At 46.9% G+C, this 25,164-nt stretch overlaps 3 protein-coding genes across 5 annotated transcripts; all 3 read left to right on the top strand.

The window, feature by feature from the left end:
- Nucleotides 1-240: 240 nt before the first annotated feature.
- Nucleotides 241-3,389, top strand: ilkap (integrin-linked kinase-associated serine/threonine phosphatase). 3 transcript variants are annotated; one of them, XM_062560951.1, is made up of 10 exons: nt 241-547; nt 1,042-1,215; nt 1,337-1,454; nt 1,523-1,629; nt 1,889-1,982; nt 2,056-2,143; nt 2,232-2,359; nt 2,717-2,836; nt 2,922-3,003; nt 3,185-3,389. In XM_062560951.1, exons 1-10 carry the CDS (start codon nt 505-507, stop codon nt 3,323-3,325), a joined length of 1,095 nt encoding a protein of 364 aa, XP_062416935.1. In that variant the 5' UTR covers nt 241-504; the 3' UTR covers nt 3,326-3,389. The 3 variants fall into 3 exon arrangements, with proteins under 3 accessions (XP_062416935.1, XP_062416934.1, XP_037323048.2); XM_062560950.1 differs by having other exon boundaries at nt 242-547; nt 1,042-1,224; XM_037467151.2 differs by having other exon boundaries at nt 247-547; nt 1,069-1,224.
- A 278-nt stretch (nt 3,390-3,667) lies between these two features.
- zgc:162872 (BAR_ACAPs and ArfGap_ACAP domain-containing protein) lies at nt 3,668-11,335 on the top strand. The gene is made up of 22 exons (XM_062560952.1): nt 3,668-4,268; nt 4,349-4,406; nt 4,687-4,806; nt 5,098-5,151; nt 5,326-5,384; nt 5,467-5,650; nt 5,782-5,826; nt 6,000-6,095; nt 6,204-6,278; nt 6,616-6,719; nt 6,842-6,893; nt 6,970-7,070; nt 7,151-7,285; nt 7,336-7,500; nt 8,980-9,049; nt 9,167-9,261; nt 9,344-9,420; nt 9,527-9,681; nt 9,789-9,898; nt 10,213-10,323; nt 10,487-10,548; nt 10,695-11,335. The coding sequence occupies exons 1-22, from the start codon at nt 4,216-4,218 to the stop codon at nt 10,856-10,858; spliced, it is 2,145 nt and encodes a 714-aa protein (XP_062416936.1). The 5' UTR covers nt 3,668-4,215; the 3' UTR covers nt 10,859-11,335.
- An 869-nt stretch (nt 11,336-12,204) lies between these two features.
- Nucleotides 12,205-24,772, top strand: si:dkey-23k10.2 (NACHT, LRR and PYD domains-containing protein 3). The gene is made up of 10 exons (XM_062560949.1): nt 12,205-12,293; nt 14,039-14,126; nt 14,277-14,547; nt 15,184-16,972; nt 17,132-17,305; nt 18,465-18,638; nt 19,794-19,967; nt 20,122-20,295; nt 22,690-22,736; nt 22,843-24,772. The coding sequence occupies exons 3-10, from the start codon at nt 14,277-14,279 to the stop codon at nt 23,379-23,381; spliced, it is 3,342 nt and encodes a 1,113-aa protein (XP_062416933.1). The 5' UTR covers nt 12,205-12,293; nt 14,039-14,126; the 3' UTR covers nt 23,382-24,772.
- Nucleotides 24,773-25,164: the final 392 nt, after the last annotated feature.

Genomic DNA, 25,164 nt, shown 5'->3' with positions numbered 1-25,164 from the left:
TGAAAACTGTAAATTAGCTCAAAAAATCAAGTAATAAATAGCAAAAACTATTTATCTCTGAAATGTATCGGAGTAAAGTTAGAAGTATAGAGTAAGGTCACAGTATTTCAAAATTGTAATAGGGCAGTAGTTGAGTACATTTGTCACTTTCCACCACCGCTGTACAGTAATATTTCTAGACATTTATCCTTATATTCCAGGGGTGGGGCTTTTATTTTGAAGGTTGTCTGTGCGGAAATAATCATCACCAACGGCTCTGGTTGAAGCTAACTTGATGCTAGTGACACGAGCTAAACTCGATTTCATTCAGGAGATAAACGACCAACGTTTGTCGCATTTGTAAAGATATTAAGTCGCTGAGCAGCATAGTTTTATAACAATGTAACGCAAGGTTTCTTTAACCAGCAGCTGGCATCTTTGAGCCGTACAGGTGCAGCCAGCTAACGTTAGCTCGTTCCGGGCTAGGCTAGTTGGCTCTTGGGCTAACGGAGCTAGCTCGGCGGAATGGATCTCTTCGACGACCTGCCGGAACCGAGGCAAACATCCGGTGAGTCCGGACAAACTGCCCGTTAAAAGACTAATGTTGGTTCAAAAGGCACATGTACGTTAACGTTATCTTTATTTAACGACCTTTAGCCATAAAATACTCTTTGCTTTACAATTGTCACTAATCACGAACAATTTACTGTATAACTTATCTTTAGTAACCCATTTACTTAAAAATACCATCATTTCATCTATTCCCCCACACCACCTCTCCTACATGCCCACGTGAATATATAATGAGGTGGGCGTGTCCAGCGCAGCGATTGGTCCAATAGCAGCAGCGCTTTGAATTGGGTGAAGCTGCTGCTACTAAATCTATAAATACAAAAACAACACAAGTAAAGGAGAAGATACAAATAAATCTATTTAGGGCCCTGTCTTAGCTCTAATTCATTAATTAACTACATTGAATAAAATAATCATCCATTCATATATAGATTTTTTAATCTGTGAAATAAAAACGTGTTTTTTTTTGTTGCTACTCCAACTCATCAGCTGGAGTTTGGTGTGATTCCTCCTCAGGTCCAGTTCCATCAGCGACCACAGCTCCACCACAGACCACCACAGAAGAAGAAGAAGAAGAGGAGGAAGAGGATGAGGAGGAGAAGAAGAAGAGATTGAAGCGGAGGAGAGAGGACGCTGATGAAGAGGGGGAGGTCAAGAGAGTTTGTAAAGAAGGTTTTCAGCTGTTCCACAACAATGTTTGTTTCTCTTTCCCTCAATGAAGGTCAGAGTAGAAGCAGGTGCAGAGATGATGCGTTTAGGGACTGACATGTGTGTTGTCGACCAGGCCTCCCCGTGCTGAAGGGCTACGTGGCGGCGCGCCGCGGCGAGCGCGAGGAGATGCAGGACGCTCACGTCCTGCTGCCCGACATGAGCAGCTACCTGAGCGCTCGGCCCGGTCCAGCGTAAGTCCCCCGACAGGAAGTGGTCGTCGGGGGAGGCCCGTCCCTGACGTGTCCTCTGTGTCCCGCAGGTCTCGCGTGTCCTACTTCGCCGTGTTCGACGGTCACGGAGGAGCTCGGGCCTCCCGATTTGCCGCCGAGCATCTCCACCACATTCTGGCCACCAAGTTCCCGAGCGGTGAGTCTTTAAAGGGACAGTCCTCCTTCTAAAGACCTCGTGTCTTCATGTTCCGTCCAGTATTTCCTTCTGATGCTACTTTATACTTCTACTGTTGTACTTTTTACTCCACCAGTACTTTGCAGAGTCAGCTTATTAATACAAACAGATCAACTAACACAGGAGCATGTGACTGTTCCTACTAACACGGAGGATGGCCTTTCCTCTGTGGAGGTCTCCGATGATCTGAAGGAACTGAACATCGCTGCGTCTCCTTCAGGGGTAACGGGGAACATGGACGTGCTGATCAAGAGATGTCTCCTGGACACGTTCCGCCAGACGGATGAAGACTTTCTGAGGACGGCGTCCAGCCAGTAAGAGTCAGAGGAGGCCTGGGGGCAGCTGGCTCCTCTTCCAGCCTGTCTGAGCTCTTCTGTCTCTCAACAGGAAGCCGGCGTGGAAGGACGGCTCCACGGCAACCTGCGTGCTGGTGGTGGACGACACGGTGTACGTGGCCAACCTGGGAGACAGCAGGGTAAAGTCTTAGTCTCCTACCGCCCCCCCCCCCCCCCCCCCCCCCGGGGTCGCCGGTCTGTGACCTCAAGGAGTGTCCGTGTCTGCAGGCAGTGCTCTGTCGGATGGAGGCGGGGGGCGCAGGGAGGAGGTCGCTGACGCTGCCGCTCAGCACAGAACACAACCCGACCATCTACGAGGAGAGGAGGAGGATCCAGAGGGCGGGGGGCACCGTCAGGTACGCCGTGGGGGGGTCAGGCTTATATAGTATATCATCACTTACTCAGACGTGAGAGCAGTCTTCGTCCAAACACATTCTCATCACGGCAAAGATTCACTGTCAGCAGAATCCAATTAACATCTTCATCCCATAAATAAAAGGGTTTGTGATGCGTTGAAGCAGCGTGGCATCATGGGAATGTTACCTGGGGTATCGTGGTTCACAGTGAAGATGCTTCAGCGTTAGATTAGATCCTGACATCTGATGAGTAAACTGGATAAAACACCCTGATTTAATGTGGCAGTTACATTCTATTGATTTATGGATTATGTAGTCAGCTGCTGATGGGGGGTCTTCTTCTGTCCCACGATTCAGGGACGGCCGGGTGCTGGGGGTCCTCGAAGTGTCTCGGTCCATCGGAGACGGTCAGTACAAACGCTGTGGAGTCATTTCCTCCCCCGACACCAAGAGGTGTCAGCTCACAGCCAACGACAGGCAAGAGCACGGCGAGCCGCTGGCACTCACTGTAATGTAGACGCGTGTGAACAGCTGCCTGCTGACGTCCGTCCTCGCCCCGTAGATTCATCCTGCTGGCCTGTGACGGGCTGTTCAAGGTGTTTTCTGCTGAGGAAGCCGTTAAGTTTGTGCTTCACTTCCTGCAGGTCAGATTTGAGACATTTATGTTTATTATACCTTCATGTTTAGACTCACAGTAAGGTCACTGCTAACAGGAGTCTAACACCATTCAGCATATTGTTAATAGTGTTTTACCCCAAAGCATCATGGGAACTCTTTGTGCTGCCATTGTTGGTGTGTTCAGTCCTACCTTGCCCCCCCCTGCAGGAGGGGACTGTGGAGCAGAAGCCGGGGCTGACGGAGGAGGAGGTGAGGTCTGAAGCTGCGTGCCAACGATTGGCAAGTGAGGCGGTGAGGAGGGGCTGTGCCGACAACGTCACTGTGATCCTGCTTTCCATCAGCTTCTGAACACACACACACACACACACACCTCCTTGTTGAGTCTGTTTTGCAATAAAAAGCTTCCCTTCGTCTCGGCTGTAGTGATTTATTGATGAAAGCTCAGTGATCGTTTTACTCCATCTAAGTGTATCTGTTAAAGTAAAGTGTGTCTCTGTGCTGTTTTACACACTGAAGGTTCACAATCACCTCCTCACACTAAAACATCATTGAAACTGCTATGATTATTTTAAAAAACCAATTATTAGAATGATGTGTTTTCCCTTAATAAAGACAATAGTTGTGAATAAGCTAAAACAAAAACATTTGTAATTTCTGATGGATTTCACCAAATGCATCGATTGAGTTGATGGTGGGAAAAGTGTGGCCTCGTAGATCAGCTGATGTCAGAAAACCAAACAACCACAAGGTCGTGAGAAGGTAAACATTCATTTAGGAAACACTTGTTTGGTAAAATACATTTTTCGGGGGTTGGGTTTCTTGCTCACGGACACAGCCGGGGTTCGAACCGACAAGCTTCCGCTGTGTCGTCATCAGGACGCGTCACGTCATTCATATTCATGAGCTGAGCCGCACTGAAGATTCGCATTTTGCGGGATGCACGAACAGCTGTTGTACTGCAATAACGGTTTTATTGACACCGTTACCGAACGTGCGTGAGAGCCAAGTGCGCGTGCACGATGGCCGATCGATCGGTCTGAAACGTTCGAATCGGCTCCTGGAGGAAGTCTATTGGCCATTTCCCGCTGACTACGGAGGTAAATACGAGGAATGTCAGTGGAGCCGCTGAATGGAGCCCACAGGCTAACGCTATGCTAACAGGCTAACGGCCGCTATGAGGAAGAGGAATTAATCACCTTCATCCCCAGTTTGACTCGGTGACGTTAGTTGAAGGCCACATGGACTCGCTGCTGGACTTTGAGGAGTGCGTCAGAGACTCACCTCACTTCAGGTAGGCACACATACACACCTGAGCATCGCCGAACCGCGCATGCGCAGAAACCCTGATGATGTTTCATTTATTTTGCTCAGACTGAAGCTCGAGCTGTTCGAGGCAGATGTTTCTGTGCTCGAGACACAACTGGAAAAGGTACAAATACTTCTACTTCCAACTTCACTGCTATTACTACGGACTGTTACCTCTACAGCTATTAATATTACTACTGGAAATACTTCTACTACCGTTAGTACTAACCCTGTTACTGCTACAACTTACTATGGATTTACTAGTACTTAAGGTACATGTAGTACATGTAAAAGTACATGTGTGGCTGAAACAGTTCCCACACCATCAGACATCTTTTTATTAAACGTCATTGGACCCGCAAAGAGATCTCATTGGTCCATCTTCTGTGTCTCTGACCAATCAGGTGATGAAGCTGTGCGGGAAGATGGTGGAGGCGGGACAAGCGTATAACGCAGCCAATCAGCTGTTCCTCACAGGCCTGGCTGAACTCTCCACGCGCAACAAGACGGACGACGTCATCACTGTATGGAGCTAACTAATGCTAATGCTAATCCTCCTTATCACCACTAGACTGATGTATTTTTATTCATTTTATATTTAATGAAATGACGTTTGTCAACTTCCGAGATGGAAACATCAGTCTGTCATTTGAAAAGTTATTACAGGATGTTATTATTATTATTATTATTATTATTATTATTACATTTCAGGATGAGTCCCAATAGTGTTATTGATCTGATCCTGGCCCTGATTATTGTTAACATCATTTTATTGTGAAGGGACTCTCACTGACTTCCTGTCTCCTTGTCCTCAGAACTGTCTGAGCCAGTTCAACCAGGGCCTTCAGGAGGTGGTCAGCTTCCACACTGTGAGTACACACACACACACACACACACACACACACACACACACACACACACACACACACACAGCAGATCGCTGTCCTGAGGGTTCAAAAGACCACTTCCACAGTGCAGACCTAGACCAGACCCCCAGGGACCTCAAGAGTCCTCCTGATCATCTCTCCATCTTCTGTCCTCAGATGTTGTTTGATCAGACTCAGAGAGCCATCGGCCAGCAGCTCACCAACCTGTGCACACAGTAGGTCCAACACACACACACACACACACAATGGTGATGATGATGATGATGATGATGATGACGATGGTGCACCATCTCCGAGGTTCCTGCCCCAGCTGGTGGAGACCAGGAGGGAGTTTGTCCGGATCGGGGAGGACCTGCAGGCGGCGGCGCTGAAGAACGCTCAGGTGTCTCGGCACAAAGCCGGTGAGGCGGAGCAGGCGAGTCACCTGCTGCTCGCCACACGCAAATGCTACCAGCACTTTGCCCTGGACTACTGTCTGCAGGTACACACACACACACACAGAGACACACACACACACACAGACACACACAGAGACACACACACACACAGACACACACACACACACACACACACCCCGGGGGTTTTTATGTGACTTTTCTTCACTTGTTTCAGCTGAACACTTTCAAGACTCAGCAGAAAGTGGACATCTTGAACTCTGTGAGTAACTTGTGTTGTTGTTGTTGTTGTTGTTGTTTTTGTACTTTCTAAGGCAGAGTGTGATCTTTCTTTCTGAGAGTGCGCTGTTCAGATGAAGCTTGTGTGTCAGGAGTTAGCTTAGCTTAGCTTAGCATTAAGACGGAAGCTGAAGTCATTGTGGTTTCTGTTTCCAGATGTTCTCATTCGTCCACGCTCAGTTCACCTTCTTCCACCAAGGGTTTGACCTCCTGAGGGACCTGGAGCCCGCCATGAAGACTATGGCAGCACAGGTCTTGACCTCTGACCCCGTCTGCCTTTAACACACTGTATCTGAATTACCCCCCCGCCCCACCTGTAAGGTAATCCCCCCCCCCCCTCCCTCTGTTCTCTGTCTCCAGTTGTCTCAGTCGTCAGCAGAATGTGCAGCTCAGAGGAAACAGCTGGAGAACAAACATCTGCTGGTCCAGCAGAGGGTAAGAGCTCTCCTCCTCCTCCTCCTCCTCATCTCTTCTCCTCCTCTCTCCTCCTCCTCATCTCCTCCTCTCCTCCTCCTCATCTCCTCTCCTCCTCTCTCCTCTCCTCCTCCTCATCTCCTTTCCTCCGCTCCTCATCTCTCCTTTCCTCCTCTCCTCCTCCTCTCTCCTCTGCTACTCACCACCTTTCATCCTGGGAATGTGTGTGTGTGTGTGTGTGTGTGTGTGTGTGTGTGTGTGTGTGTGTGTGTGTGTGTGTGTGTGTGTGTGTGTGTGTGTGTGTGTGTGTGTGTGTGTGTGTGTGTGTGTGTGTGTGTGTGTGTGTGTGTGTGTGTAGGATGCCTCTGGAGAGCAGACGGTGTCTCCGTGTCCCGGCAGTGACGCCATCATCTCAGGTTTCCTCTTCAAGCGCTCCAGGAGGAAACCCAAGACCTGGAAGAGGTACGCACCCCCCTGACCTCTGCCCTCTAGTGTGTGTGTGTGTGTGTCTTTGTGCGTGTGTTAGAGACGTGTCGTATCATTCGTTAAAACCTGATATTTAAAATGTCCATTTCCCATTTCAGATACTGGTTCTCCATCAGAGACAACCAGCTCGTCTACAGGAAGTCTCCCAGGGTGCTGTGCCACAAACAGAGCGTAGTGTGAAGGTTATTGAGGAGGTTGGTTCTGAAGGCTGGTGTCTCTCCTGCAGGAGGAGCCTCTGGTTCTGTTTGAGGATCTCAGGCTTTGTGCCGTTAAGTCCACGGAGCACACGGAGCGCCGCTTCTGTCTGGAGCTGCTGTCCATCCACAAGTAGGACGCAGACACACACGTGTCCACACACAGAGGTCCACACACACACACACACACACACATGTATGACTGTGTGTCAGGTGCTGCGCTCTGCAGGCGGACTCGGACCTCCTGAAGCTGTCGTGGCTCGCTGCTCTTCAGGGAAGCATCGACCTCGCCTACAGCCAGCGGGACGCCGCCTCACGGGCACGTACGCTTTGTACACAGGTACACGCGTAGCTATCCGTAGACTGACTCGAGCCCTGCCTGTGCTTAGCCTAGAGAGGCCCCCCCGGCCCCCGGCCCCCCCCCCCAACAGGCCCGCGGCGCTGGCCGTGGCCCTCGGCGGCCCCGGGAACCAGAGGTGCTGTGACTGTGGAGAGGAGGAGCCTCGCTGGGCCTCCATCAACCTGGGGGTGACCATGTGTATCCAGTGCTCCGGCATACACAGGTAGTACTGTGTGTAGTACTGTGTGTGTAGCACTGTGTGTAGCACTGTGTGTAGCTCTGTGTGTAGTACTGTGTGTAGCTCTGTGTGTAGTACTGTGTGTAGTACTGTGTGTAGTACTGTGTGTAGCACTGTGTGTAGTACTGTGTGTAGCTCTGTGTGTAGTACTGCGTGTAGTACTGCGTGTAGTACTGTGTGTAGTACTGTGTGTAGCACTGTGTGTAGCACTGTGTGTAGTACTGTGTGTAGCTCTGTGTGTAGTACTGCGTGTAGTACTGCGTGTAGTACTGCGTGTAGCACTGTGTGTAGTACTGTGTGTAGTACTGTGTGTAGTACTGCGTGTAGTACTGTGTGTAGTACTGTGTGTAGTACTGTGTGTAGTACTGTGTGTAGTACTGCGTGTAGCACTGTGTGTAGTACTGTGTGTAGTACTGCGTGTAGTACTGCGTGTAGTACTGCGTGTAGTACTGTGTGTAGCACTGTGTGTAGTACTGCGTGTAGTACTGTGTGTAGCTCTGTGTGTAATACTGCGTGTAGTACTGCGTGTAGCACTGTGTGTAGCTCTGTGTGTAATACTGCGTGTAGTACTGCGTGTAGCACTGTGTGTAGTACTGCGTGTAGTACTGCGTGTAGTACTGCGTGTAGTACTGCGTGTAGTACTGTGTGTAGCACTGTGTGTAGTACTGTGTGTAGTACTGTGTGTAGCACTGTGTGTAGTACTGTGTGTAGCTCTGTGTGTAGTACTGCGTGTAGTACTGCGTGTAGTACTGCGTGTAGTACTGTGTGTAGTACTGTGTGTAGCACTGTGTGTAGCACTGTGTGTAGTACTGTGTGTAGCTCTGTGTGTAGTACTGCGTGTAGTACTGCGTGTAGTACTGCGTGTAGTACTGTGTGTAGCACTGTGTGTAGTACTGTGTGTAGTACTGCGTGTAGTACTGTGTGTAGTACTGTGTGTAGTACTGTGTGTAGCACTGTGTGTAGCACTGTGTGTAGCATTGTGTGTAGTACTGTGTGTAGCACTGCGTGTAGTACTGCGTGTAGCACTGCGTGTAGTACTGCGTGTAGTACTGCGTGTAGTACTGTGTGTAGCACTGTGTGTAGTACTGCGTGTAGTACTGTGTGTAGCTCTGTGTGTAATACTGCGTGTAGTACTGCGTGTAGCACTGCGTGTAGCACTGTGTGTAGTACTGCGTGTAGTACTGCGTGTAGTACTGCGTGTAGTACTGTGTGTAGCACTGTGTGTAGTACTGCGTGTAGTACTGCGTGTAGTACTGTGTGTAGTACTGTGTGGTGCATTAACTCATGCAGTTTAATATGCTGTGAAGAACTATTGCAATAAACTTGGTTATTATCTTGAATTATTTGTCTTTAAATAAATATTAGAAAACATCATATTTACATAGAGTTGCTATTGAGTTCAAACACTATGACGAGGCTTATGAGCATTATATTTTATTCTATGTATACTCTCCATGTCTCCAGGAGCCTCGGCGTGCACCTGTCCAAGGTGAGGTCTCTCACTCTGGACTCCTGGGAGGCTGAGCAGCTGAAGGTCACACACACACACACACACACACACACACACACACACACACACACACACACACACACACACACACACTATTAACAGTGGAGCTGAATGCTAACGTGACGTCTTCCTCTCCCGTAGCTGCTGTGCATTCTGGGAAACGACGCGATGAACCGGATCTACGAGGCGAGGTGTTCAGAGGAAGGTGGAGTCAAACCTGGAGCCGACAGCCCGAGGTGAATCCCAGTGACAGGAAGTGGTCAAAGACTCTGATCCAAATGCTTCAGTCACAAAACCTCCACACGCTTCTCCTTCCAGAGCCGAGAAGGAGACGTGGATCAAAGAGAAATATGTGGACAGGAGATATGTGCAGGACAGCATCTCAGATGGAGCCCGTAAGCACACACACATACGTAAGGAGAGCTTGTACAGACCATAATATTCTGTAGGGTTGTCGCCATGGTTACAGAGGAGCGCAGTGAATATTTAAATCCTTTGAAGGTGGCAGGAAGGCTGGGGCCGGGATGCGACTGTACCGGGCCGCGGCCGCCGGGGACCTGGTTACCATGGCGACGGCGTTGGCCCAGGGGGCGCAGGTCAACGGGAGCATCGACGAGGAGGCGGGGCGCACGCCGCTGATTGGAGCTGCAGTTGGGGTGAGGAGGAGGAGGAGTAAACGTATGAGGTGAAGTGGGTTAATATTAACCCACTTCACCTCCTGTTGACCTTTGTGTCCTATGACATCATCGCGTTCCTCCTGCAGGGCTCGCTGTCGGCCTGCGAGTTCCTGCTGCTGAACGGAGCCAACGTCAACCACCGCGACCTGAGGGGTCAGGGGGCGCTGCACGCCGCCGCCACCGCTGGCCACACCGGGTAGCTGCTCACTCACTCACTCACTCACTCACTCACTCACTCACTCGCTCGCTCACTCACTCACTCACTCGCTCGCTCACTCACTCACTCACTCACTCACTCACTCACTCACTCGCTCACTCGCTCGCTCGCTCACTCGCTCACTCACTCACTCACTCACTCGCTCACTCGCTCACTCGCTCACTCACTCACTCACTCACTCACTCACTCACTCACTCACTCACTCACTCACTCACTCACTCACTCACTCACTCACTCACTCACTCACTCACTCACTCACTCACTCACCTCTGCTTCTCATTGGCTGCGTGTAGACAGGTGTGTCTGCTGCTGAAGCGAGGAGCCAATCAGTACGCGGCGGACGAGCGAGGGCAGGACCCGTTGGCCATCGCCGTGGAAACGGCCCACGCCGACATCGTCACACTGTGAGTCTTGTTAGCCTAGCTTAGCATAAGGACACCAGGACGATGGACCTCACTGCATCTATTTGGTTGTTCCAACCTTTAACGTGTGTGTGTGTGTGTGTGTGTGTGTGTGTGTGTGTGTGTGTGTGTGTGTGTGTGTGTGTGTGTGTGTGTGATGCTTCAGACTGCGCATGGCCCGGATGAACGAGGAGATGAGGGACTCGGATGGATTCTTTGGAGCTACAGGTCCGTGTCAAAGATCCTTCAGACCTCTGAAATCATGAATCTCTCATCATTACAACGAGGACCCTAAAACACACAAAGACAGGTTTTCATCAGTTTGTCTATAAATAAATATTGTGATTATAGTGATTAACAATATTTGGTCTTAGGAGACGATGAGACCTTCCAGGACATCTTCCGTGACTTCAGCGACATGGCGTCACACGACCCGGAGAGGCTCAGCAGACGGAACTTCAGCCGCGAGGAGGAGGGGGAGGGGGAAGAGGAGCAGGAGGAGGAGCAGCAGCAGCAGGAGGAGCAGCAGAAAGGCTGAACACTGTAGATGACACATAGTGAGACTTTGAGCTGACTGCTCCACTGTGAAGGTCCACGTTACTGCAGGATCTCCTCAATCATCACGCAGATGAGTGGAGTAGTCTCACATTCAATGTCCAGCGAAGGACTTTCTCCATTTGTCCTTCATTTAGAAGTATTTCATTTATCATGTTTTTATCCCTATAGAATAGTTGTTTTTAATGTTTTTAGTCACTGAACCTGCTCGCTGCTCCTTTAAGAGGAAGAACTGCATCAACAGGTCCAGGGTCAAAGGGCACAGTCTCAGTGGGTGGCTTGCGCCCCCGGTGGACTGATCAGGAACAGCTACTACTGAGATGCAACCAAGAAGACTGAAGCACCACAGGTCTCTTCATCGTCTCCTGGATGTTGGAGGCAGGAGGAGGAGGAGGAGGAGGAGGGCGGGTTCTGCTTGGGGAGATTTTTCATTTCATTCCAGACTGTTATGTGATGCTTAATAAAGCCTCATTACAGAAACTCTTGTTATTGTTATTTCACGTTTCCTGTTGGCTCTGTAGACGTCTGCAGGGGGTCTTCAGGTGGGACAGCACCAGCCGTTCAAAGGACAGGTCTGGACCTGTAGTCATTAAGTCCTGTGCTCCTGGGTTGGTGGAGCTGTGGGAGACGGAGTCAGGACCGTAGAACTCGTTGAGCTCGTCTTCCAGACCGAGGTCACTTTGTGAGGTGTTTAAAGCCTCTTCAAACCGAAGCAGAGTCACATGACCAGATGAAGGAGTCGTAATAACCTCGGGGTCTACTCAATGGAGATGGTGTTGATGCTCGGCTTCATCTTCAATCCTGACCAGTCTGAGGTCGTACCATTCAAAGTCCTGCAGACCACTTCAAGGATGAATAATGAGGGAGGTGAGGTCACTGCAGAGAGGAGACGTAGGAATGCACATTGCACATCAGCACAGGTCACATGGGAAGAATCAACCAATTGAGTGTCAAAGGGACGAGGACAGCCAGAAGGACAGGAGACACGAGACAGTGATGACCAGCTTAAGGTCAAGGTGAAGACGATAGGACATCAGACAGGGTTGTGTGACCATGTGGAGATGAATCAGGGATGAATGAATGGATGAATGTCACAGACACTACGGACTGAGAGTGAGAGCAGAGGGGGTTTAATTATTTAGATATTTGTGTGTATGTATATAGAATGTTTAGCATTATATTTTTGTTTCTTTATTTTATTTTTTGGGAGAATGAAAGGAAGTACAGCGTCTGATCCACACTCCGGGCAGAAGGTGGCGGTAATGCACCAACAAGATGGAGCCAACTGCCATTAAACCAGAGGAAGAGGAAGAAGAGGAAGAGGAAGGAGAAAAGGAGGAGTAGGAGAAGGAAGAAGGAGAAAGTCGGTAGAAAGTTACCAGAGCTTCACGTCAACATGTTAAAGTGTTCATAAACCTGTGAGTATGTCACGTGGTACACAGTGTGTGTGTGTGTGTGTGTGTGTTTTAACGGGCCGTGAATCTTTTTTATTTTCACCGTTAAACAAACACGGAAGTAGTTTATTTTCTTTTTACTTCCAAACAAACGAGAACACGGAAACGCGTGTTTATTTTTGCGTGGTCGTGACGTCACTGTTTGACCGTCAGAAGACAACATTAATCCAGATGTGTCGGTGCGCGAGTATCGGTCCAGATGTTTGAGTGTCCATGTTCGGCTTCGGTGTGGCAGGTAAACGTGGGAGAGGATCCGGTCATTTTTCAAAATAAAACATTTAGTTATTTACCTCTAAAGTTCTTTGTGAATCTGTGTGGTTCTCTGTGTGAGGCGCTCCACAGGGTTCTGATCCAAGTCCTCGACTTTGCTTTCATACCTTTTCCTAAATAAACACTTTCACACGTGGTTGGACAAACATTCAAACCCTAAACTCTGAGCTTTGGGTTTCAGATCAGCTGTTTAGAGTCGGTTCAATCAACTCTGAGTAGGTTGACTCAGTGAATGGAGTCATGATACGAGTTACCATGGCAACCACCCCAAACAATCGCATACGTCCCCCCTGTTGAGGTGTAAATATTAATGCAAGCGTACGGAGTTTGAACCGTGATTAGAACCAAAGCAACACGCTACTGCAGCAAAAGACAGAAACAAGGCTTAATATTTAATGTACAAACTCATCATAAAACAAACGTGTGACTAATTCACTGTGTTAGAACACACTACACACATGCTGGAAACACACACCATGCTCATATTTAACCACTAGAACACTAACCGGTCCAATGGTACTGGACCTATAATGTGTTTTATTCCTCTTTAATGGTTCTCACTGGTTTGTGTCCAGGGAACAAAGACGTTTCCTCACAGCTCTGCAAACAGCAGCTTTACTAATATTCTCCATCACGTTGTAAAGGAAACGTGATACGACACAAAGAATGTGCTGTGATGAGAGAGCACGTCCACGATGGGGGACGTTAGTCATATGAGGACAGGGAGGTTTGGACATATTTGATAGACTGAAGAAACAAGTATTTATCTGTAAATGACAATAAATCGAATCAGGGCTCAATATTCTCTCCAACGTTTAACACCCTGTGAAGTAAAACCTCATCAACAGGATCGTCCAACAAGGACGTCCATGTTCCAGAAGACACTTCAGTCTTTAACGTCACAGGATCTTTGTTCATATGTGGAAACTGATTCATTAGTGAATGATGAATGAATGAATGAGCGCGCTGTGTCATTGGCTGGCTGCTGTCAGGGGGAGGAGCCTGTGAAAGAACCAGGTGAGGTTCACAGGCTCAGTTACCATAGCAACCCTGAGCTTTAGTTACCTCCCTTTCTGAAACATCTCAAGGTGAACAAACTCTGACCTCAAAAACCCAAACGATGCCCATCCATAGTGGATAATTGTGTATGAACCCTGTCCTTTGCCTTTTCATTGTGTAACATTTCTTCTTCTCCACCGTTGCTCGTCAAGCGTCCAAAATGATGATCTATTCAACCCCAAAACTGTTCATTCACTTATTTCTATTTTAAATACATTGTATTTTTCGATGTTCAAGACCAAAACTGAAACTTTCAGATTCACTTTTCTTTTTCTAAAGATCTTGGGTTTGTCTCCATCTACTTCCTGCTTCACTATTATTTGATTATGAATTGATTTTGTTTAATAAATGCAAATAACACAGCATTACTGTTGTTGCAGATGAAGCTGTGAGCCGCCTTCAAACTTCCCCAATATTCACAGATTCATCCAACTTGTGTCCACCAAGAGGACGCTGACTTCATCAGAGGTGAAAGAGGGAGAAGAATAATATTTGATTGTGTATCAAATCCAATGATCAATATAACTCCATCTTTAAAACACTGCTTTTTGTTCTATAAATGCAGAGCAGTGATTGTTCTCTACATGATATTTGTTTGGGTGCCTTTAAAAAGGACAGATGGAGAAAGTCAAGAAGGACATCCTCCACATTTTAGAGAAGCTCAAGAAGAAGGAGTTCAAAAAGTTCAAGTGGCACCTGGAGATCTTTTCAAGCCCAGAATACCCCGGATCAATCCGACCCTGTGACCTGGAGAACGCAGACAGGAGGAACACAGTGGACCTGATGGTTCGGTGCTACATCAAAGGCTCGGTTCAGGTGGCCATGAAGGTTTTGAAAGAGATGCAAAAGAACGATCTGGCCGAGGAATTATCCAAAATGAACTTTACAGGTAAGTTGTTAAAAAGAGGAACAAAGATGCGAATAATAAAGATCGAACAGAAGTAAAGATGAGGAATGAGCTTCATAAATCCTCCTCATCCCAGGAGGGCGGGGCTCTTCTGAAGCTCCTCCCCCTCTGAAGGATGTATGAACACTAAATGAGTGACATTAATGATATAATTAACGTCAAAACCATTCTCAATAAATATTATTAATAACGGGGGCACCACCCTGGGAGGAGGGACAAAAACCAAACTATAGAGTCTCATAACTGGTGTTCAGTCAATAAGAGGAACATTTCCACTTGAAGAGTGTGGGGATGAATTTGAGCACAGACCGTATAAACCAGCTATTATCACACTGCAAATGCACAAAGGAACACACAAAACATGTTTCAGGTGAGCTGAATCCTGGGGGAGGAGATCGAGGTCAAGGTGAAGAGACTTTTTGTACAAACCTCTAATTATAACATCTTCAGTTATTTCCATGTTCATAGTTCTCACAGTCAGTGTTGTGGGGAGCTTCAGATGCAGCGAAATACACCCGATAGATTAATCCAAAGGAAATATTACACCATTAAAGATATTATACCATTTAAAGTAAAGCACTATCTGGTTTGTGTCGTCTCTTTTTTTTGTTCATTCAGAGATTTTCACCAAATGTCAACGTAAACTCAAATCCAACCTGAAGAAGAGGTTCCAGTCTGTGTTTGAGGGCATCGCTAAAGCAGGAAACCAAACCCTTCTGAATAAGATCTACACAGAGCTCTACATCACAGAGGGAGGGACTGCAGAGGTCAATGAAGAACATGAGGTCAGACAGATTGAAACAGCATCCAGGAGACCACACAGACCAGAAACAACCACCAGACTAGAAGACCTCCTCAAAGCCTCAGCTGGAGGAGAAGAACCAACCAGAACAGTGATGACTAAGGGAGTGGCTGGCATTGGGAAAACAGTGTTAACACAGAAGTTCACTCTGGACTGGGCTGAAGACAAAGACCACCAGGACATACAGTTCACATTTCCATTCACCTTCAGAGAGCTGAATGTGCTGAAGAAGAAGTTCAGCTTGGTGGGACTTGTTCATCACTTCTTCAGTGAAACCAGAGCAGCAGGAATCTGCAGGTTTGAAGAGTTCCAGGTTGTGTTCATCTTTGACGGTCTGGATGAGTGTCGACTTCCTCTGGACTTCCACAACAATGAGATCCTGACTGATGTCACAGAGACCTCCTCAGTGGATGTGCTCCTCACAAACCTCATCAGGGGGTACCTGCTTCCCTCTGCTCGCCTCTGGATAACCACACGACCTGCAGCAGCCAATCAGATCCCTCCTGAGTGTGTTGGCATGGTGACAGAGGTCAGAGGGTTCACTGACCCCCAGAAGGAGGAGTACTTCAGGAAGAGATTCAAAGATAACAAGCAAGCCAGCAGGATCATCTCTCACATCAAGACCTCACGAAGCCTCCACATCATGTGCCACATCCCAATCTTCTGCTGGATCACTGCTGGAGTTCTGGAGGTGTTGAAGACCAGAGAGGGAGGAGATCTGCCCAAGACCCTGACTGAGATGTACATCCACTTCCTGGTGGTTCAGTCCAAAGTGAAGAAGGTCAAGTACGATGGAGGAGCTGAGACAGATCCTCACTGGAGTCCAGAGAGCAGGAAGATGATCGAGTCTCTGGGAAAACTGGCCTTTGATCAGCTGCAGAAAGGCCACCTGATCTTCTATGAATCCGACCTGACAGAGTGTGGCATCGATATCAGAGCAGCCTCAGTGTGCTCAGGAGTGTTCACTCAGATCTTCAGAGAGGAGAGAGGACTGTACCAGGACAAGGTGTTCTGCTTCGTCCATCTGAGTGTTCAGGAGTTTCTGGCTGCTCTTCATGTCCATCTGACCTTCTTCGGCTCTGGTGTCAATCTGCTGTCAGAAGAACAAACAACTTCACTGGAGTCTAAACGCTTCAAACCCAATCCTGAACCAATGCGTCTCTACCAGAGAGCTGTGGACGAGGCCTTACAGAGTCCTAATGGACACCTGGACTTGTTCCTCCGCTTCCTCCTGGGTCTTTCCCTGGAGACCAATCAGAGTCTCCTACGAGGTCTGCTGACAGGAAGTAGCTCAGAGACCGATGAGGAGATAGTCGACTACATCCATGAGAAGCTCGATGAGACTCTGTCTCCAGAGAAAAGCATCAATCTGATCCACTGTCTGAATGAACTGAATCATGTTTCTCTAGTGGAGGAGATACAAAAGTTTCTTAGAACAGGACATCGCAATGACGATGAACTGTCTCCTGCTGAGTTGTCAGCTCTGCTCTTCATCTTACTGTCATCAGAAGAAGTTCTGGAGGTGTTTGACCTGAAGAAATATCATGCTTCAGAGGAGGCTCTTCTGATTCTGCTGCCACTCGTCAAAACCTCCAACAAAGCTCTGTAAGTACAGACAGTTGGATTCATTCATCATGACTTCAACATGCCGCAATCTTTTCTACTTATTGTTTGACTTCTCATTTACACTCACGTTGTTCTCTCTTATCCTTCTTTAAAGGCGATCTGATCATGTGACACGTGTGTTGTTTTGTGTGTCTGCAGGTTGTCAGGCTGTCACATCACAGAGAAAGGCTGTGCGTCTCTGGCCTCAGCTTTGACCTCTGACCCCTCCCCTCTGAGAGAGCTGGACCTGAGCTCCAACCATCCAGGAGACTCAGGAGTGAAGCTGCTGTGTGATGGACTGGAGAGTCCTCACTGCAGACTGGAGACTCTCAGGTCAGATGAAGTCTGTTTGTGTTCAATGATTTAAATCAGCTCCCTGCAGAGTAAAAGAAGCTCTTTCTTCATCAAGATTTCATATTTCTTTTTTTAACCAAGAAATGAACCAGAGGAACGAATCTCAGAGACAACAGACTAAAAGCCCCTTTTTGTCAATTTAAGTCTGTTTCCATGACGTCACAATAACTTTATAGACAAGACAGATTTATTACACAGTAGCTTAAAAGATGAAACGAGTTGTGTTTGAAACACAATAAAACATCACAGGTTCATCCTGCTGTTTCTCTCAGGCTTTGATGTCGTGTTTGACATTGACGTGACGTCATGTTCTTTACATGGATGTAAACCTTTGACTGTTTGCGTGTGTAAAGAATGCTGATACAGGATATTACCATTTAGTCAATGTGCAAGCAGCCCGTTGAATGGTGAATCTGACTTTGAAAGAGTCAGAGCCTCCTCAGCCACAAACCTCTCTCCACGTCACTGAGACGGATCCACCATCTACGGAGCTTTAAGCTTCATCTTACATGAGCTCACTGAATCTGTCTCCTGGACTGAATGTGGAAGCTGGTTCCACTAAAGAGGAGCTTGATGACTGAAGGTTCTGGATCCCATCCTACTTTTATAAACTCTAGGAACCTCAAGTAACATCAGCATCTATGGAGTGTAGCTGCCTTGTAGGACAATACAGTGTCACAAGATCTTTAAGATCAGACGGTGCCTCACCAGCAGGTGCCTTGTAGGTGAGGAGAAGGACCTTCAATTCTACTCTAGACTTAACTTTGAGACCAGAGTTTTTTCTATTTATTACGTAGGTGAAAAAAGGCAGTCTTGAAGTGTTCTTTATATATAATATATGAGAGTTGAAGGACACATCCGGGTCAAAGAGAACTCCAAGAGTCTTCATGGAGCTGCTGGATTCCAGAGCCTTCCATCCATTGAAACTGTGTCACGTAACAGCTGACTCCGAAGGTGCCCTCAGAACAGGTCACAGTGTGGGGGCTGTTTTAAATGATCCTGTTGGTATTTTGACCAAAGTATGTCAGACATTTCATTGAGACCCCAAAGAACCACATCAACTTGTGGTAAAATGGCCACACGATGGGTCCTTTAACACAAATGTTGTCTTTCTTCTTGTTGGTTGTTGTCTCTTCAGATTCAGTGGCTGTAACCTCTCAGAGGGAAGCTGTGAAGTTCTCTCCTCAGTCCTCAGCTCCCAGTCCTCTAGTCTGAGGGAACTGGATCTGAGTAACAACGACCTGCAGGATTCAGGAGTGAAGCTGCTGTGTGATGGACTGAAGAGTCCACACTGTCACCTGGAGACTCTCAGGTCAGATGAAGTCTGTTTGTGTTCAATGATTTAAATCAGCTCCCTGCAGAGTAAAAGAAGCTCTTTCTTCATCAAGATTTCATATTTCTTTTTTTAACCAAGAAATGAACCAGAGGAACGAATCTCAGAGACAACAGACTAAAAGCCCCTTTTTGTCAATTTAAGTCTGTTTCCATGACGTCACAATAACTTTATAGACAAGACAGATTTATTACACAGTAGCTTAAAAGATGAAACGAGTTGTGTTTGAAACACAATAAAACATCACAGGTTCATCCTGCTGTTTCTCTCAGGCTTTGATGTCGTGTTTGACATTGACGTGACGTCATGTTCTTTACATGGATGTAAACCTTTGACTGTATGAGTGTGTAAAGAATGCTGATACAGGATATTACCATTTAGTCAATGTGCAAGCAGCCAGTTGAATGGTGAATTTATGCTTCTCTGTACAATTAAGCTATTTGTGAATCTGACTTTGAAAGAGTCAGAGCCTCCTCAGCCACAAACCTCTCTCCACGTCACTGAGACGGATCCACCATCTACGGAGCTTTAAGCTTCATCTTACATGAGCTCACTGAATCGGCCTCCTGGACTGAAAGTGGAAGCTGGTTCCACTAAAGAGGAGCTTGATGACTGAAGGTTCTGGATCCCATCCTACTTTTAAACTCAAGTAACATCAGCATCTACGGAGCGTAGCTGCCTTGTAGGACAATACAGTGTTAGAAGATCTTTAAGATCAGACGGTGCCTCACCAGCAGGTGCCTTGTAGGTGAGGAGAAGTACCTTCAATTCTACTCTTGATTTAACTTTGAGACTGGAGTTATTTCTATATATTATGTAGGTGAAAAAAGGCAGTCTTGAAGTGTTCTTTATATGAGAGTTGAAGGACACATCCTGGTCAAAGAGAACTCCAAGAGTCTTCATGGAGCCGTCCATCCATAGAGACTGTCACGTAACCGCTGACTCCGAAGGTGCCCTCAGAACAGGTCACAGTGTGGGGGCTGGTTTAAATGATCCTTGTGGTATTTTGACCAAAGTATTTCAGACATTTCATTGAGACCCCAAAGAACCACATCAACTTGTGGTAAAATGGGCACACCATGGGTCCTTAAACACAAATGTTGTCTTTCTTCTTGTTGATTGTTGTCTCTTCAGACTCAGTGGCTGTAACCTCTCAGAGAGAAGCTGTGAAGTTCTGTCCTCAGTCCTCAGCTCCCAGTCCTCTAGTCTGAGGGAACTGGATCTGAGTAACAACGACCTGCAGGATTCAGGAGTGAAGCTGCTGTGTGATGGACTGAAGAGTCCACACTGTCACCTGGAGACTCTCAGGTCAGGAGTCAACTAATGTCCACTTGGTGTCTTTTATTACATCATTGGTACATTTCTAAACCTCAGAAGATTCTTTCTCTTCTTTTCAAATTATTTCCATACATATCAGCTCCCTCAGGTCACGTGACATGTGTGATGTGTTGTGTGTCTGCAGCCTGTCAGGCTGTCTGATCACAGAGGAAGGCTGTGCTTCTCTGGTCTCAGCTCTGAGATCCAACCCCTCCCACCTGAGAGAGCTGGACCTCAGCTACAACCATCCAGGAGACTCAGGAGTGAAGATGCTGTCTGATGGACTGAAGGATCCTCACTGGAGACTGGAGACTCTCAGGTATGAAGAGGCTGCAGCCACAGACCATCAGTCTGGTAGAGGAGGGAGAGCTGGAGACCTTTTCTCTGTCCCACTGTCAGTCTGGTCATGTGACCCTGAGACACCAAGCTGACCTCAAACTACCAGAGACTCAAACTGTTTGTGTCCCTCATGAGACCATCAACACAGAGTGAAGTAGTGAGGAACAGTAACCAGGATGAGTCAACGTCGTCACGCTGCAGGTTTGTGGCTCTTATCAAACAACACTTGGATGTTTAGGTGTTCGTCAGTGTGTGTTGTCCTTTAGTCCAGACGTTCTTATTAAAGACAAACAGTCAAAGAAACCAAAGCGTCTTGATGGATCATCACAGCAGGAATGTTTGGTGTTTTAAAGGAGCTCAGCTTCAGGTGTTGGTGCTTTGCACAGAGAGCCAGATCCCTGGATGATAAGTTGGACTTGTTGAAACTACAGGTGACAGTTGGCCACAGACGCTCAGTGAAGAACCAACAGCTGATGGTGGACCTGGTGGGTCAGAGCCCAGAGAGGTTTGTTTAGGACTGGACCAAAGTTCTAGGGGGACTCAGGCAGTGCTCTGTGTCTCAGACCCACCTGAGCTGTAACATCTTCACCTGCAGACGACAGGGGATAGAAGCCAGTGTTGACTGTTGCTAGGAGACGGGATGTGAACAGCAGTGTCACAGTCAGACCAATTGGACCTCCGACCCCCCCCCCCCTGACCTCCATCAGAGGGTTTGTGGTGCTTGTGGTGGAGTTACTGTCAGTCCTCAAAGCTTCACACGTATGGACCAGTCAGTGCCTTCTGGGAACAATATCCAACACTTTTATTTTGGAGGATTACAGCAGAATTACATTAAGCCGAACTTAAAGCCACTGAGGGGCTGCGTAGACAGGCTCAAAGTAGTTTTTGACTCGCTGGCTACTGCACGACTTTAGTTGGTGTCTTGTGAATAAAACCGTATACGCCGTTGCTTCTTGGTTTAAATGCGTATTTTATTTCTCACCATGCGGAGTCCATTCAACTGTGTCACCTACACCAAACAAACGTGACCGGAGCGTTCGAAAACTGCTCCTCCGTCTAACACAACACAACACCTGGCCCCACCTATAGAGAAATGTGCACCATGATGACACCTACTGGCCCAATTTGGTACCTTCCACCCAATGATAATTAGAACTGGATCCTACAACTACAAAGACTCTTATTGCTACAAATACTACTAGAAGTACTAAAATACTATCACTACCAGTAACAGTGACACTGCAACTAGTTATTAAAACTACTTTAACTATCAATACTACTATTTCTATTGATATTTCTACTGATGTTACTACAAATACTACTATGACTAATGAATTAATAATAAATCATTTTAGTACGTCAGCTGATACTAGTACTAGTACTAATACTAGCACTATTACTTTTAGTTTTTCTACTGCTTTTAATCTAAAACTTATTTCAACAGCTACCACCACTAGTACCACAATTACAACTATAACTAATACTACTACTTATACTACTACAAAAAATAGTTTTTAAATACTCAGCTTTTATTTCTGTATTTTAATCTTAATTTTCATTTCAGCTTTTAGCATTTCAACACATTTTCAGCAGGAAATGCATTTTCTAGTTTAACTCTCCTGGTGTGTGTGTGTGTGCGCGTGTGTGTGTGTGTGTGTGTGTGTGTGTGTGTGTGATGATGTCAGAGGGCCTTAACTCTATTCAGACGTCACCTGAGTACAGCCAGGTGGGTTTGGCTGCAGAGCAGAAGGTCAAACTACTTTCCATCTGCATGTTGAGATGAAGCCAGTTTGAGTCTTGTGTTTAAATTCTGATTCTTTGTGTTGCTGTTGTGCAATAAAGGAAATGTTGAAGTGACACTACGGGGATTCATAACTAAACAATAAAAGTTACACAACTACGTGCTCCATCACAGTCACATGGTACTAAAACCAATAGCAGCATCCAGCTGCTTCGTATCACCTCACTACACGAGTCATGTGCAGAACATCTGTCTGAGCATCAAAGCCTCCAGCTGCTGCTTCTGATGATCTCATGGCTGAAAGCTCCTCCATCAAAGAGTGACCTCCATCCATCAGGTGACTCCTGATGGACCTTCATGTGGATGTGGAAGCAGCTGGTTGATCTCCTCTAGAAGATGGTCACATGTCACATGTTGTGTTGAACCACACGTGGACAAAGAACCACGTGATGCAGGTTGAAACATTTGATTCACTGACTGAAAGGAAACTGAGTGAAATGATGCTCAGTAGAATCCTGCTGGTAATAGATGATGAATGAGTGAACACGAGGAGCTGTGCTCCATGAGGACATGAAGGACCAAGCTGTGTATGAGAGTGATGTGATGTCCATGTCTCCATTCTCCTCCTTTCAGGGTGGAGCCTGCTGGAGTCCGATGGATGACACCAGGTCTGAGGAAGTGTAAGTGATTCATCACACTGTGACATCACTCATTCACCTCTGTGATGTCACTAGATGAACACATGATTAATAACTGCAGCTGTTTTGTGTCTTGTTCTCTCATCAGATTCCTGTGAACTCACAATCGACACAAACACAGTTCACAGAAACCTCCAACTGTCTGACAACAACAGGAAGGTGACACATGAGGAGGAGTATCAGTCATATCCTGATCATCCAGACAGATTTGACTCCTGGCCTCAGCTGCTGTGTAGAACTGGTCTGACTGGTCGCTGTTACTGGGAGGTCGAGTGGAGCGGAGACGTTGAAGTATCAGTGAGTTACAGAGGAATCAAGAGGAAAGGACGCAGTGACTGTTGGTTTGGATTCAATGATCAGTCCTGGAGTCTGATGTGCTCTTATGGAGGTTACTTTTTCCGTCACAATAAGACAGAAACACGCATCACCTCCTCCTCCTCCTCCTCCTCCTCTGGTAGAGTAGCAGTGTATGTGGACTGTCCTGCTGGCTCTCTGTCCTTCTACAGAGTCTCCTCTGACTCACTGATCCACCTCCACACCTTCAGCACCACATTCACTGAACCTCTTTATCCTGGGTTTGGGTTCTGGTCCGGTTCTGGTTCCTCAGTGTCTTTGTGTCCTCTTTAGGACGGAGAGTCTCCTCCTGGTGGAGAACCTTCCTCTCTGCTCACCACATAGTTCAGTGTGTACAGCTGATGGAGGTCCATGTGAGGGGTACCTGAGCTGGTCTGGACTCTGGAGGTCCACAGCTCTCTGGGTCTTGTGGTGTCTGATGGAACCAGTAGATCATCATTTAGATGTTGGCTCCTAATTGTGGTTTAATGTTAATCTTTATGTGTAACACACATGAATCTGTAGGATAAATCCTTCATTTATTCATGCTGACAAAAGCAAGGATTCTGATGAAAATAAGTCCAATATGAACGTGGGATTCTTTTTGAGATGATTTTACCTTCAAATCTTTCAAAGTGAAATTAAAGATAATTTCACATAATCAGCTTTAATGATATCGTTTTCATTAACGTTGTATAAAAGTATTACTTTAAGTTAACAGGAATATAATTATGCTTCTGCACCTTTCTGGGGGGAGTCTGCAGGTTCTCTGCCCCCCCCCCCGACTGTCCCTCATGTACTTGTGTCCATGTTGCGATGCAGAGAACATCTGGAAAGCTGCTGCATGTCGTGTTCTTTGTAAAGTTGTGTTTGTTTATCTGCTGCTTAATAAACTTGATTTGATCAAAGGTCTGATGATCAATAATAGAAATTCTGATGGACACACAGACACAATGAAGCTCCTGGTTCTACGTGGTCATCTACACACACACATATGATCCATAAGCTGATACAGTACATCCATCCTCAGAACTATTCATTGGGATCAACTAGACTCTTTGGGCTTGTTTCTATCTTCTTATTCTGAAGGATGAGATCATTCTTCTCATTGGATGAAGATGCCTCCATGAAGCCTCCTGCCATCAGGCCCATTTAAAGAAGTAGAATCAGATGGATTAGAGTGAAGAGGCATTAAAATGAGCCGTTACATCTAAACACTCACATTTAACTTGTAGGAGAACACGACCCTTCTCTCTCAGAAGGAGGCGCAGGTACTGATTCAGGCTCTTGTCATCTCCTGGACTATTGTAACTGTCTCCTGGCAGGTCTCCCTGCTCCATTCCACCTCTGCAGCTCCTCCAGAATGCAGCAGCTCCACTGGTCTTCAACCTTCCCAAGTTCTCCCACACTCCTCCACTCCTCCTCTCTTTACTGGTTACCAGTGGCTGCCTCATCCAGTTCAAAGCACTGGTGCTCACGTAGCATGCTGTGAATGGATGGGGTCCAGTCTCCATCCAGGACCTGGTGAAACCCTCCATCCCAACATCAAGCTGCTTGTTCCTCACTGAGAGCAAAACACTGGACTAGATCTCCACTCTTTGCTGTCCTGCTGCTAGATGGTGGAAGGAGCTCTGTGATGACATCAGGACCACAGAGAGCCTTCACATCTTCACACTAAAGACACTGTAGACCTTAAACTGGACTCATAATGGATCTGATCTATAACGAGTTGTACAGGGTCTCAAATTAAATGACCTGGAAGCTGCATCACGTATTCCACAAAACATCCAAACTTCTCAAATGTCATTACTAACAGTTATTTAACTTCAGCAGGTTCTTCTGAACACGAGTAGAACACTGAAGGACATGAACGGTTCTGTAGATGGGGGGGGGGGGGTAGTGTGTGTGGACACAGAAGTTGCCTTTGCTCAGCCACTTTAGTCTGATGACGTCACTGCAGCGTGAACAAGTCCCACTGCGATGCAAGTACTGTGTGCTCGTCGTACGTCACATGACCACCTTGTGATTTACAAATGAAGTGCTTATAACCGTGTTATAAAAGCAACAAGGTACTTGA

The sequence above is a fragment of the Pungitius pungitius genome, chromosome 3 (assembly GCF_949316345.1).
Source record: "Pungitius pungitius chromosome 3, fPunPun2.1, whole genome shotgun sequence".
Lineage (NCBI taxonomy): Eukaryota > Metazoa > Chordata > Actinopteri > Perciformes > Gasterosteidae > Pungitius > Pungitius pungitius.
This window is presented reverse-complemented; position numbering and strand designations above follow the sequence as displayed.